Genomic DNA, 14,894 nt, shown 5'->3' with positions numbered 1-14,894 from the left:
TACTCTGACTCTCTAAGCCACTTTCACTCTGACACATACAAAACCAGTCTTCACAGAAGGTTTTGGCTTAAATTCATCAGGATTTGACATAATTTGGCAAAGTAAATGTAAATATTTAGTTGTGGCTTGCATCTCTTTACACTGATTGATCACCAAAACCAGTCAATTTTGCACACTGTAGGGCAGGAAACTACAAGAAAAGTAAATGAGGAGTTTTCATACACAGAGATATGACCTAACTATGCCTTTTTGTGGAACAAGTCAGGAGTCACTGCTTCAGTGGTGACAAAGTGGTACAGATATGAGGCACCCACTTTTTTGAAAATTTCAGACCATCACCTTTTCTTACGTACACACCTGAAACAAGTAACCGTATTTGCTTATTTAGCCTATATAAATATGGCTACATCATGATAATGTGCTGGAGTTTGCAGCTTAAGCCTCTCTATATCTGTCAAATCCAAATATTTAATCTGCCCACTCAGAAAATAAGAAAATCTGGACTCTAATCCATATCTTTAATCTCCAAGATCCTTCTGGTTTTGCCTAATTTTAACTTGCTTGCATATCCCTGAATGCCACTCAAATCTCTCAGTTCCCTACACCTGCTTTCTTCATGTGGATTTATGCCAGGCATGCATTTATGAGAAGGAAAATTGGGAAAGGGGACTGTAACCTCTCCACTAACACTGCCTGTTTCACTTCTCAGATACACAGCTGCCTCCCCCTTCCACCCTTAACACAGGACCAGGTGAAGATTGCCATCACAGTTTTTACATCTTACTCCTAATGTATAAAAATCTTTAGAGCCCACATGACATTTTGCATCCCAGTAGTCCATATGTGAAATGGTACTAACAAATCACATCACAAAGATATGAGGATAAAATTAAAACTCATCTCACAGATCCTCTGAAATCATTAAGGTTTTTTCATATTAATTGAAAAGAAAATAATGCATTTGAAGTTCACATTTGCTAAAACTCCAATGACATTTCAGAAGAAATTAATAGGATTCCTTGTTCTTTATCACTTTGAAAATGTAAATTGCTATGAGGCTCAACAGAGCTCTAGGCAGCCTGATCTGGTTGAGGATGGCGCTGCTTACTGCAGAGGGGGTTAGACTAGATGACCTTCAGAGGTCCCTTCCAACCCAGACCATTCTATGATTCTATATAGGATAATCATGATATGATAAGTTGAGATCTCATTAGAAACAATTTCTAGAAGGGAGAGGAAAAAATAATACCCTGAGAACTGAACACATCCAGACAAACATGAGGCCAAACTGGCCATTATCCATGATCTTGTTGCAACGGCCAGGGAGCTTTCCCAAATGCAAAGCAGAATTGTGAAAGCTTTTGCCAAAAGACAACGGACATCCTTGCATTGGTGAGGAAAGACGATCTCTGTCTGCATATAAAGCACTACAACAGTCAAAGTAATGCTCAAAGCGTCCTTATAAAATTAATGTTGAAATGACTCCACATTTTTCAATAAAATTACACGTTGGTTAGGTCTAAATGTAACTGACTTAACCCATTCTTCACAACAGGCAGAAAGGAAAACTTTTTTGCCAAGAACTTTCCTCTCCAAAAATCTGTGTGCACTATTTCCCCTTATGCTGCACTTCACACCTCAGAGAAATTGCTGCCAACACACAAGATGCACCTTCATAATCCTTCTCCAAGCTGTTCTTAAAACTCCCTTTCCAATAATGGGTATGAATCACAGAATCACAGAATGTTACAGGCTGGAAGGGACCTCAAGAGATGATCAAGTCCAACCCCCCTGCCAAAAGCAGGATCACCTAGGGTAGTCCATACAGGAATGCATCCAGGCAGGTTTTGAAAGTCTCCAGAGAAGCAGACTCCACAACCTCTCTGGGCAGCCTGTTCCAGTCCTTTGTCACCCTCACTGTAAAGAAGTTTCTCCTCATGTTGAGGTGAAACCTCCTATGTTCAAGTTTGTATCCATTGTTCCTTATTACTGCACACCACTGAAAAGAGATTGGCTCCCTCTACTTGACACCCATCCCTCAGATATTTATAGACATTAATCAGATCCCCTCTCAGTCTTCTCAAGACTAAATAGTCCCAGGTCTCTCAGTCTCTCTTCATAGGGGAGATGCTCAACTGTGTGAAACATTTATAAAACTGCTGAGCCTACCACAGCCTTGCTTGTTTCCTGGGATGTCCTATCCATATGTCTGCATGCATCAGTCATCCCGGGGCCCATAATTTTGATTACAAACTTCTTGAGAGACTACTTGCTGTTAAGTATTTGTGCACTCTGCATTGCAAGATGTTCTGGGAGACTTTTCTAATACAAAGAAGTTGCAATAATGAACAATTTCACCCCTCCACTTTTTGAAAATAAAGCAGCAAAATGTGGAATGCTTAGGAAAGGTTTGTAGAAAGCTGAGCTTGGCAGCTGGAGAAATCCCCCTTAGTGAACATTGTATACTCTTCTTTGTTTTCTGTACTTTTTCCAGAAAAGTCAGGAATCAGAGCTTCACACTGCTCAGGCTTTGCATCAGTCTCACTTGATAATTCATACACAAATGATTTCCAAAATGACTACCAGAGTTACTGAAGCACCTTGAATCGTCAGTCTGAACCTCATCTGTCAATTTACGATTTTACTCCTCCCACTCATTTTAAGAAAATAGAATTGCAGGGACAGGGGTGTAGAAATGCTGTTCATAAGTACACCTTGAGTCATCACATTCTTTCTTTGCTTGCATTTGAACCTACTGTAAACTCATATTTGCAGGCTTTTATACTTAATGATCCACAGCTACATTGCTAGATCCAAAACATTTACGTGACACCAGCATCACTGAGCTCTTCAGCGTGGGAGAAAAAACCATTAACATGAGTTACACAGAGATGTGAAGCTTTTCTGCAGAAGTTATCCGGTCAAGAACAATGCAATATGGTCCAGAGCATTGTATTAGGTGACCTTCCTACCCCAGCCTCACACAGTTATTTTTATATCACTTTCCTGTGAGCTTTTCAAAGCTTAAAGCTCTCCTTAATTTAATGCAGTGGTGAAAATTAAAGAAACTTACCAGTACCAGCTTCCTTTTCATTTAACAAGCCTGGATCATTGATAAGTAGTATCACTTCTCTGAGAGTGACAGGTGATCATGGTTACTGAATGCAGCAAGAACATATTTGTGACCGTTCATGAGCTCATAATGTATCAGTATTACCAAATAGTATTAGTATTACCAAATACTTTTAGCAGTCATTGTGGCAATTTGCTCATCTTTATATATATCACTCTTAGGCTTAAAACATGTTCTCAAACAAAATAGAGGAAATAATTTGCATAGACTGAAGCCAAAACCCAAGGAGGACATGATAAAAGCTTATAATGAGGGACCCTTTTTTTCAGCAACAATTAGGCTCTTTGGGGAGCATAAGTCAAATAAGAAGTGTCGGGGTGGGGCCGGGCATGGGAACCTTTATTTTTTTGATGTATCCCCTATGTCCTAAAGCACAACCACCTCAACAATTTTTCCGTCTGCCTGTTGTGTCAATGACAGAAAAGCTCGTTCCCTCAAACGTCAATCACGCGTGAGGCCGCAGCAAAAGCAGTGAAATGCTGCCCCGGCATTTCACACGAAGGTGGAAAACAAACGCGGCCGGCAGCCCCTGACAGCTGGAGGGGAAAGTCCGAATGGAAGTTCAGACCCTTTAAGCGGCCTGCTAGCGAGCGCTTCGGGCTGCCGGTCCCTCACTACGTTGCGGCGCCCACCCCGGGGCCCGATCCGGCAAGCTCCCAGTCCCTCCGACTCCCGTCGGTGGCGCGGCCCGTGGGGCGTGTCCGGGCAGCCCTGCTCCGCCCCAGCCCAGCGGGACCGCGGGTGCCGCGGTAGCGGACGGGGCAGGGCAGGGCTGGGAGTCGTGGAGCAGCGCCATGGGGCTGGAGACGGAGAAGGCGGACACCCGTATCTTCATGGACGATGACAACTTTCCGCGGAGCGGCGGCCCCGCGCTGCCGGAGGCAGAGAAGTGTAGGGACGACGAGCTGGACCGCGACCCCCGCGGGATGAACGCCCACCTGCAGGTGAGAGCCAGGGGTTCCCGGCCTGGCGGGGAACTGCGCCGGGCCGCGGGGCGCGCGGGGCTGGCGCCGGGGCCGGGGCCCGGGCCCGGGCCCGTGTCAGGACGGCGGCAGGGGGTCCCCAGCGGTCTCCCCTCGTCAGAGCTTTGCGTGACGGCAGAGCTGTATCTTCTTGCAGCTGGGATTCGAGGATGTGATCGCGGAGCCCGAGCTAACCCACTCCTTCGACAAAGTCTGGATCTGCAGCCACGCCCTCTTTGAGCTCAGCAAGTACCTGATCTATAAGCTCCTGACTCTGGTCCTTGCCATACCGCTGGCCATGGTCGTGGGGATCGTCTTCGCGGTGCTCAGCTGCTTGCACATCTGGTAAGTGCATTTTGTTGCTCATCGGTGCGTGGGCTCTACAGACAGCTCAGCAGAACGCGCCTCTTACAGCATTACTGCCTCACCAGTCAACAGTGTCTGTAACTTCTATTAATGACTGTATTTTTAAAGGGAGATAAATGAAAACAATGTTTTCTCTATAATTCAGTTCCCTGCCTTGCTTTTACCTGTGTAAGCTCCATGGGGCAGACAGCTTGTTCTGCTACTTATGTGGAACCTACTGCAATGCATTCCAGTTTCAGCTGGCTTCTGGAGTGATAATGATAACGTGTTGTATGTTGATGCTTTTAAAAAAAATGGGTTGTAAGGTGATAAAACTTGTGTTTGAAATGAAAGGCCTCTGCAGAAGTATTATTCACACCTGGCACCTTCTCAGTACAGTCACTTCTTTCACTTTTTTCCTCACAGACCAAAGAAAGCTTCTGAGGGCCCAGTTTGCTCTTTCTTTGCAACTACCACAAAATCTACTGTCACCTCCTTGCATCTGGTACATGGCCATCTATAGTGCAGTGCTCCAAAGCACTTCCATCTAAGCAAAAGAAAACCAAAACAGAACAGCAAAAAACAAAAACAACAACCAAAAAAAACCAAAACCAAAACAAACCACAACCTGGTGTGCTGAGGAAAGTTGCTGATGTCCATGGCCGACATTCCTAGGCAAACAGTAACCTTCCAAGCCACAGCAAACCTGGTGTACTTTAAGGAGAATATACTGGTAAAATACTCAGGAAGAGTACCTCAAGACCAGAAAGAATTATTTTGGAGAAGGAAGAAAGGCAGGGAAAAGAATGAGGTTGAGAAAAAAACTGAGAATCCAGCAGACTGCAGAGGAAGGGATGACTGCAGATTATCAATTCCATCCCTGCAAACCAGGATTTTCCATGTATGTGTTTTTGGGCAAAGTCTTACTTGACTTGGATAGCACTGGAATCATGAAGAAGCTGTTAATGAAAACAAAATAATCCAGAAACTGGGAAACAAAGTAATATGAATATGTTGGTTATGTGAACATGTAGTTGCAATATCATGGGTGCAGATTTTAGTTTTTGAAAGTGGACTGGAAGTTTGGGTTGATGACATTTGAAAACTATCTAATTCGAATTTTGGAGCAGAGAGTTTGAATAATATCCACAGGAGTTACAATGTAGTTTAGAGCTGGCCATCTGCTACTTGTCTGGTTCTCAGACTACTATGAACATTAATGTGCGTGGACTCCTAGGTCTGTCATTGTGCTGTAGTGTATCATGTGACTCCAAAAGGGTATGGTGAGCATATGGATTTCCAGTAGTGGAATATCTGTGGAAGAATTCATCAATGCCAAATTTATTAAGACTGTAGTAAGTTTTTGTGCTTCAGAATGATCTTGTATATGGATTTCACAGCCTGGATACACAGATGTGAGCTTAACTGAAGGAAGGGCTCAGAGGTCAGTTTCTATTTATGCAAGTTATCCCTAGTGACTCTCTCAGGAACTGTGGGTTCTCTGTACATCTGAAATAGGACTGTCTGAATGTGGCACTTGATTTGAAAATTTTCCCTCGACTTTGTGAACACACTGTTTCCACAATAACTGGTTATCTTTCCCTATGTTCATTATCAATACTGAAGTGATCTTTGATTTTCATTTTCCTTGCACCTGACATGGATGCAAAAGAACTGCATAACTCAGTAGCACTATCTGCTCCCCCTTGGGCCCCATCCAGTGTTACCATCCAAAGACTGCACTGTCTCAGCTTCCCACAACCACAAGCTGGATTTGTTCCAATATAAAGGTGGAACAAGACTAAGACTAAGATAGTTTCTCTGCAGCATTCCATGTTCCAGGTTTCTTGGAAGTAAGGAGTTCAGAGTTTCTATGTTTGAGAGGGTAGTACAGGGACACATGGTACTTGCTCCCATGTAGCCCTGTTTGATCTGATGAAAACAGTAACTCCTTGTTACTGGGTAAGTGGAAGAGAATTCCATTAGAACTCTCTCTTCAGCTGTTGAAATGTCAGAGGGATAGGGGGGGAAAACCCTGGACACACCGTCTTACATGGCTGCCTGCAGGACACTGATCATCCAAGCCAGTGAGATGACGCCTTTGATCTGTCATAGAGGAGCATTTCTTAGTCTGGATTTGAAGGTGTTTCAACAACTTTTGGATGTGCTCAGACACAGAGCTCTTTGATTGTCACACATGTCACAGTTTTGTCAGCATGCTAAAAATCCACAGAAGTCTGGCTCAGCATTTCTCATGCAGCAAGAAGACCTCATAGCTGTACCCCTCATACCTGATAGCAAATGTTTTTCATCAGCAAAAAGATTGATAAAGAAGGAAGAAAATATGTGAGACTTCATGAAAAGCAAAAAGAAAGCTGAGTGAGAAGTATGTAATAATGCACTTAGATTTTTTTTTTTTTAAGTCTAAAGATGGAGTATGTTCTGTTCTAGCTCTCAAACTGAGTGCTTGAGCCAGGATCCAGTTTTACATTACCTGATAAAAGACACTGATAGGCTAAAACTGTGCCAGGTAACAGGTTGGTGACCTACATACAAGCCACTTCAAGGAAGGCTATTTATCTGCATTTCTTCTCTTTTAGTAATGGCTGTCATTCTCATCACCTATATGGCCCATACATGGCAGAATTTGTTAGACTGGATTTTAACATCTTTCTGTGAATATTAGCAAGCTTTTAAACAAAGCATTAGATCAAGACTGTTAAAGTTGTTGATTTTTGGAACATGAGCGATTTTCCAATGAACATGAGCATAGTTTTCCAAGCAGCACATGCCAAATAATGATATTTATTACAGATTAGGGACTGATTCTTGTACCAAGCCATGTGTTTGCCACCTCATGGAAATTAATGCTTGAATTTCATATATGTCTTCTTGTAGTCTTATCTCAATACTATTCCAGTATGTTGCATATTTATACTAATAGTCAGTGCTTCATTTGAGAATCCATAACGTGAGTCTTGGATATGAGATGTGTCCTAAAGCACAAGGACTCAGCCAGCTTTGTGCTCTTATTGTCAGCTGGAGCAGTAGGTGCTTAGAGCTCTTCTTGGCTTGATCTTCATTCACAGTGGTAAGATGTAGGCAGAGTGGATATGGATATGCATAATCTCTTACCTCTTTCTCCACAACCCCATTTATGTAACTTACTGCTATCACACTCATCCACAAAACCATCTCCCTACTGGCTGTCCAAAATCAAAATAAATTCCAGGAAGGCTATGAAGACCCACCAGATGATATGGCATTACCTTAATGACTCTTCTTTCATGTCTAGTATATATCATTTGGCTTCTAAAGAGGAAGTAGGTGGATGTTTTCTTGCTTTCTTTTTAGTTTTGTCCTTTGCACTCTACCCAGTTCCTGGGATATATAATGTTTGGGTTTAATGCATTTCATGGGTCCTGAAAGGCTTTGAGGGTTCTCTCTTGCCTCACTCGTAAGTATTCTGAGGGTTAATGGAACTCACCAAGAATCTCTGCAACTGCTAGGTAATATTTATCCATTTGTTCACAATACTTGCTTGTATTGTAGAGCTACGCAAGACTTTCAATTAGAAATAACAATGTAGTACATGTCCATAGTTGGAATTAGGTAATTTAACCACTAGCTGGCATAGCATTTAAGAGGTATCTAAGGTATGTCTGAGGTTCCATTTTGAAAAACTTTACAGCAGAAGATCTAATTCTAGTGGGAATCTAGATTAATAGTGAATGACTACTCCAACCACATTTCCCAACTCTGAAAAGTTGAGCTGCTTTGAACTGAAAGTACCCTTATCAGTGGGAATTAAACTGTGGTCTGCCATTTCCAAGAGGTGTCTGGTTCTTGACAGTGTTCCCTCAGGAGAACATTTTTCAGCAGAAAAGAAGTAATGTGAGTAAAAGTGGGAAAGGTTGATATGTATAATTTTGTAGATGTCCTGCCTTGAACAGAAAGAATAGAAAATAGGATAGGATAGAAAAAAATGGATAATTTGTTGAGCTCCACAGTTCACAAAGAGGTGATTCTTTTTACTTATTGAAAGGAGATATATATATATATATATGTATATATATATATTTTCAGTGAGAGGTCATATATGCAGTTGAAATATCTTGGCTATGCTTCAGCTTAGATGCCAAATTCAACAGAGCTTTGATTTTCTTCCCAGTGCTGTGCCATGTCATAATACTACTGGTACAAACATTACAGTAAGTGTTGATATCCTTGGGATATGCCAACTTTAATTCCACTGCTAGACATTTCTCAAGTAAGTAGTTGCTGTCTCTGTGAATGAAAGTGCAAACTGGGGTGAACCCACAGCACTGGGAGTAAAAGATGCAAGTACTTATTTCATGCGTCACAAAACCAAATACACAGCTCCTAGTAGCACTTGATTTTGTATTTTTCAAGTGTGCCTGGTCACTTCACTGAAAGCACATCACATTCTGATAATTTGGAAATCATCAGAGGTAAGATAATGTGCCCTATGCAGAGCAGGATGTATACTTATATACATGTAGATACAAATATAGACACGCTCATGCTTTTTAGAAAATATCTTCTACTGCTGTCTTGGGTCTAAAGGATTTTATTCTCTGAGGGAAGGTGTTTGAGCAGTGGTATAAGTGGGCTGACTTTTGTTTTAATATTTATTAACTAGGTATGGTTTCTAGCATGTTTCATATCTCCTCCTGCAGAGTTACCCTGCATTGGTTTTGGCATGCATTTACCACTTTTATCAAGTGCTAAAAGATTATAAAACAATACCAAAACATTTTTATATTTACTGTATTTAACAATATTGAAAGGGGTTGAGTTCTGGTACTGTGTGAATAACCTCTACAGCAGCTGCAAGTAGTCTCATCACTGCTTTTCCAGCCTTCCCTAATGACAGTCTGGTGATTCACTTCATCTTTCTGTGAAATTTCTGCATAGTGTGGTATTTGTTTAGTTGTATTTTGTGTGATCCTGTCAATAGAAGGTCCAATGTAAGGGTCAAATTTTCAGCCTAACACCACCATGGCCATTAAACCATGTCCTGAAGTGCCATGTCTACATATTTTTTAACACCTCCAGGGACAGTGATTCCACCATCTCCCTGGACAACCTATTCTAATGCCTGACCATCCTTTCAGTTAAGAATTTTTTTCATAATATCCAATCTAAACCTCCCATGGTGTATTTTCAGGCCATTTCCTCTTGTTCTATTACTTAATAGTAGAGCAAAGAGATAAACACCCACTTCACTACATCCTCCTTTCAGGTAGTTAACGTCTCCCCTCAGCCTACTTTTCTCCAGACTAAACAACCCCACTTCCCTCAGCTGCTCCTCATAGAACCTGTTCTCCAGGCCTTTCACCAGCTTCACTGGACATGCTCCAGCAACTCAATGTCCTTCTTGTAGTGAGGGGCCCAAATTGAACACAGCATTCAAGTTGCAGCCTCACCAGTGCTGAGTACAGGGGCATGATCACCTCACTACTCTTTCTGCTCATACTGGGACTCAATGGTCTTGGGGGTCTTTTCCAATCCAAACAATTTTATGATTCTATGATTTCTGCTTCTCTCCATTTCAGTTAGATTTAAATAAACAAATAGATAGATAGATAAGTAGGCCACATTAATTTTTGATAGCAGCAAAGGAACAGTGACATAGCCTTTAGCCTTTATAAACTAACTGAAATGGAACATGAGCTGAGTAGCCATTTCTGGTGTTTTCCCTGTATTGCTTGGAGAAATACTTTTTGTTTGCTTTCCTTTGCATTACTGATGTTTATCTGCTGTGTTTTAACAGGTGGAGGCCTGATTTTATTCCATAGGAATTATCTATTCTAGATGCAGTGATACTATAGGTGGTTCTAAAAAACAAGGTTTACAGGGTTCAGTGAAAAACTAGAGACACATTATTCCACTAACGCTCACAGTTCCATATGGTGTGTATATTACTAGCTGTTTCAGCAGAGACAAAAGAAGAGAAGGTTTTAGAAAAGCTATTCTTGTTTAAATCCATCCGGGTTAGCTTAGAGTGCAGCATACACATACTAGTAGATGGTTTGCATTGTATGATAAAAGCTGATAATTTGGCTAGATAAATACTGAAAAGAATTTATTTTGACTCTTTACATTCCTAAGCTTTAACTTTTTAAAAACATGCCAAGTTTTTTTTCTATTTTGTTGTTCTGAGCAACACTCATGGGAAATACACAGTATTTCCTTTTATTTTTTTATAACCTATGATGAAATAGTAAATTAAATATTTTCCTGTAATTCAAATCAAAATCAATAAGGTTCTGCAGTAGAATTATGCGGATACAAGAATGGGATCTTAAATTCTGAATGCAACAGCAAACTGAAACAGAGTTTATTACCTCTGTCAAGAGAATATATAGCTTCTCCTACCTAATTTGGGAAATATATGTGATATGTGTAACAGGTTTTTTCTTAAACCTTCCTCCCGTACCACCTCAGTATTACAGGAATTATTTATGTAAGTAAGAGAATCCAGCTTATGAGAAATGACCAGGGGTTTTGGCCAGCAAATTATTAAGAAAGAAGAATAACTTGGAAGAGTGAGGTTAGTTGTCATGTATCCACTGCCCTCCTAAGCTGCCCATATGTGCATTTCCGGCTCACTTCTCTTGTTAGTATGCTTGTTTTAATCCACCACTAATGACATTGCTTTGGAATTGGAATATGGAGAACATCCCCAGATGCTCACAAAAGGAATGCACAATACTTTCAAGTATGCACTTTGAGTGAATAAAAAGATATTTTACCTGACCAGGAGTTTTGACCTCCTTCTACATTAGTTGCTGACTCACAAATAAATAACTTTACAGGATCAGTAATATCCCATTTTTACATGGTTCAGCATGTCTCTGTACTATAGTAATCTGGCATAACCAGACATTGTGTTATTGTTTCTGCTTTATTGTAGCAACTGGTAACAGCCATGTTAGATTGGTAGGATTGAGATGAGAATGGTGGTGTTCATGTGTCCTTGTGCATTTGTACCCCAAGAGACAGCAGAGCAAGAATAGACCATAAAGTACTGTTCCCAGCTGATCAAACTGGGGAATGTGGGGTTTCTGTTCAGCTGGGCAGACCCACACTCAGGTATGTCCACAGTGTAGGGGAGTCCTTAGCAAATGACTCTACTCCTCCGTCACAGTGGAGGAGTAGAGTCATAGGTTGCAGGATATCACATACACCAGCTCTCCAGCAGCAGGGAGAGAACAGAAGTTCACCCCTGTAAAAGGCATGTGCAAAACTTAACTCAGCATTGCCAATTAGCAAAGACATAATTAAAATAAAGCTAGTATCTCCTGTGTTGCATGCAAACAATCCTAGCCAAAGGACCACACACAGCATGGTGGTTCTGTGTGGGCAGGTATGAGACTATGAGCAAACAAAATTGATGGAGAAAGAGTGAAACAGTGTGCAATCAACTTGTTTAGAGATTTAGAGTTATGAAATCACTCACACTTCTGTTTGGTTATCCTGATTTCCCCGTGCTATAGTAGAAGCAGTCTTCAAATCTTCCATTTTCTTTTTTACAGGATTGTTGTGCCTTTTGTGAAAACCTGTCTCATGGTCTTGCCTTCAGTCCAAACTGTATGGAAGAGCCTGACAGATGTTTTCGTCACACCGTTCTTTCAGAGCCTGGGCCGATGTTTTGCCATGATTAATATTCGCCTGGACCAAGAGTAAACATCAGGGATGCAACACAGCTGTAACTGTAGCTAGTGTGATACCTCTTTGCTAACCTAACATACAAGCACTTACCATTCATTCCAAACTGTTGCATTTCAATGGCTGGTTTAAGTGGGAACATGCTATTTTTTCTTTTTCTAAAACACATCTATTTTCAGGGAGATCAGCTGAAGAAAAACTAGGCAGTTTTCAGAGCTCAGTGTTTGAACAGAAGAGTGAATGCAGCGTATGTTGGCAACACTTTATTTTAATGGTACGTCGATTGCTAGGTTGCAGGAGAATTCTCATGGAGGTTTAACAACCACCACAGTGATAATGATTGGCATTATTACTATAAATATTTAAATAGACTGTGATACTTTAGGTGAAACTGACCTCTACATTGACTTTACTGCAAATCCACCAAGGATCACTTTTGGCCCTCACTGCAGAATGATCAACTCAGTCCTCTTATTATCAGCAGTTAAAATTGAACGTGACTCATTGCACAAGCATACTAGGAACTGTTTTGTAATTCTCCTACACTGGGGAGGAAAACCTCCCTGGAAGTTTTTTCCCTTAAAATAAGGTGTTAGCTAATGATTTGGAATATCAACTAATGTGTATATTTTATTTAATGAGAGACTAACTTTGCTGTATATTTTGCTCCTTTGTAAATGCCACATGATCATTTTCTTTGAAGCATTGTTTCCATAGTAGCTGAATTCTAACCAGCTTACTAGGCAGTAAGACAATGCAAAAATTACTTCAGATAACCAAAATTTCAGTTTCTAAGTTATGCAGATTTTTTTTAAGTGTTGCCATGCAATTTTAATGTATTCATTATATATGGTTGCATATAAAAGCAAGGATTCTAGGCATTTTCATACAGGACTATGCAAAAAAGTTGGACATACCTGTTTATGGGAAATGTTTTTTATTAAATACAGGGTGTAGTAAATGCAAACCTGCCTATTTCTGTGTATTATCTGTGTGAATATTGTGATATTTAAAACAACAGACACTATGCTGGCACTTTAGCTAGGTAGCAAGCTCCTTTAGAAGGCAAATGAGTTTAATCTGTATCCTTTTCTAATTCTCCTCACCTACTGACTTGCTTATTTGCTACTTCAAAGCCTAACTGCTAAAAAGCCCTTCTTCCTTCTGCACCTAATATGGCTTTGTAAACCAGAATAACAGAAAGTATGCAGAGGTACATTAAAATTACATTAGCCTTCTGATGGGCTTACGCTGCTGTTTTCTTTAAATACAGATGATAAGTTGCAATTGTAAAATGTTTGTATTATTTAAAAATTGTTATTTTAAAAATTATATCAGAGATTTATTATCAAACAAAAGATACATAATAAAATGACATCAACTTTTTCCTATTTTCAACTTCAATTTTTTGAGGTTTTCACCTTTTTTTAAAAGCTCTTAAAATTACAAACTGCATTAGACCACTATGCAGTTCTTCCAGAATATGGGAGAGGGGAAAGAAATGGATGAGCATCAATATGGTTCTGCTACTACCAACAGCATTTAATTTATTTATAGTGGAAAATTATGTATCTCAGTGCATAATTAAGCCCATACAGAATGATTGCTTTCTCTGAAGCATGTCTCTCAATGCAGAATTTTGGCTACCTGCAGAAAAATCACTTAATTCTTTTTACAGGCACATGCTTTATTTACAGATGAGCTGCCAAATTTTCCTTTTCTTGCTTATTGGCCTACAGAAGCTAGCTGACATTGTATATTCTTTGGATATTGAGAACATCTTCATATGTTAAAAATATTCTTACCATTTATGCCATTTAGAGATGGATTCATATGGCTTCTCAAAACTGGATTTAATTATTAATGCCCATGGAAGCTTCTTTGGAGTTGTTTTTTCTGAAAAAAAATAGCTTGCTGTTCAGATGTGCTCTTCAAAATACCTTTCTTACATTAAATGTGGAAATCTCTCTTTTGAAAATAAAAATTGATCAGGCTAGGCTTGAATTCTTTGGGGAAGTATTTTCTTTTACAACATTCAGGGATTTTTACAAAGATGTTTTCTACAGAAAAATATTCCCTTGATTAATTCATTTGGGGGGGGAAGTAAATCTATCATACTATTCTAAAAGGAGCCCTATAAAAGTCTAAGATTTGAGGGTGCTCAGGTTTGGATCCAGACTTCGAGAATGAGGCCATTCCTAGAGAAAAATACATCATTTTAGGTCATGCACTCTTGGATACAGGCATTCTTAAATTGCTTACTGAAGTCATCCAGCTCTAGCTACTACAGAAAATCAAGCAGTATGTTTGGTTTGCTGATATTTTGATTTAGGCTTGTTGTTAATTAGTTCTTTTCACCATTGCTTTAGCTGTTAGAAGACCCAAGCAAGCTTGTAATTAAGTTATTAAAGCTGTTAGTTTCTTCTATATTTTATAGCAGTATCTTTCTCTGGAACAGATGTGCTTGGCAAACACACATACTTATCCATGGAAGTAATGGAAGGAAGTGTGAATACAGAAAGAGTTTTAGATACTTAGGTGTGAATCTGCCTCAAGCAGCTTTGGCTGGTATGTGTTCTCTGGGTTTTATTGATTTGACAGATATTTGATATATATTAATATATATTAATATTGTATATTAATGTTATATATTATAATTATATATTAATATTAATGTTGATAATACATATTTTTATATATTTTTTAATATATATTTGATATATATTGAGAGAGAGATATATATATTTGATAGATATTCC

At 39.8% G+C, this 14,894-nt stretch overlaps 1 protein-coding gene across 1 annotated transcript; it reads left to right on the top strand.

The window, feature by feature from the left end:
- Positions 1–3,914: 3,914 nt before the first annotated feature.
- On the top strand, positions 3,915–14,197 carry CAV2 (caveolin 2). The gene is made up of 3 exons (XM_054399501.1): positions 3,915–4,077; positions 4,253–4,440; positions 12,003–14,197. Exons 1-3 carry the CDS (start codon positions 3,928–3,930, stop codon positions 12,151–12,153), a joined length of 489 nt encoding a protein of 162 aa, XP_054255476.1. The 5' UTR covers positions 3,915–3,927; the 3' UTR covers positions 12,154–14,197.
- The last annotated feature ends 697 nt before the right edge of the window (positions 14,198–14,894 follow it).

This window comes from Indicator indicator, chromosome 3 (genome assembly GCF_027791375.1).
Source record: "Indicator indicator isolate 239-I01 chromosome 3, UM_Iind_1.1, whole genome shotgun sequence".
NCBI classification, from domain to species: Eukaryota; Metazoa; Chordata; class Aves; order Piciformes; family Indicatoridae; genus Indicator; species Indicator indicator.
This window is presented reverse-complemented; position numbering and strand designations above follow the sequence as displayed.

Coding starts and splice junctions, on each gene's coding strand:
- CAV2 (XM_054399501.1), top strand. CDS start 3,928: ATGGGGCTGGAGACGGAGAAGGCGGACACCCGTATCTTCATGGACGAT. Junction 4,078..4,252: donor GGATGAACGCCCACCTGCAG/GTGAGAGCCAGG, acceptor ATCTTCTTGCAG/CTGGGATTCGAGGATGTGAT. Junction 4,441..12,002: donor CTCAGCTGCTTGCACATCTG/GTAAGTGCATTT, acceptor TCTTTTTTACAG/GATTGTTGTGCCTTTTGTGA.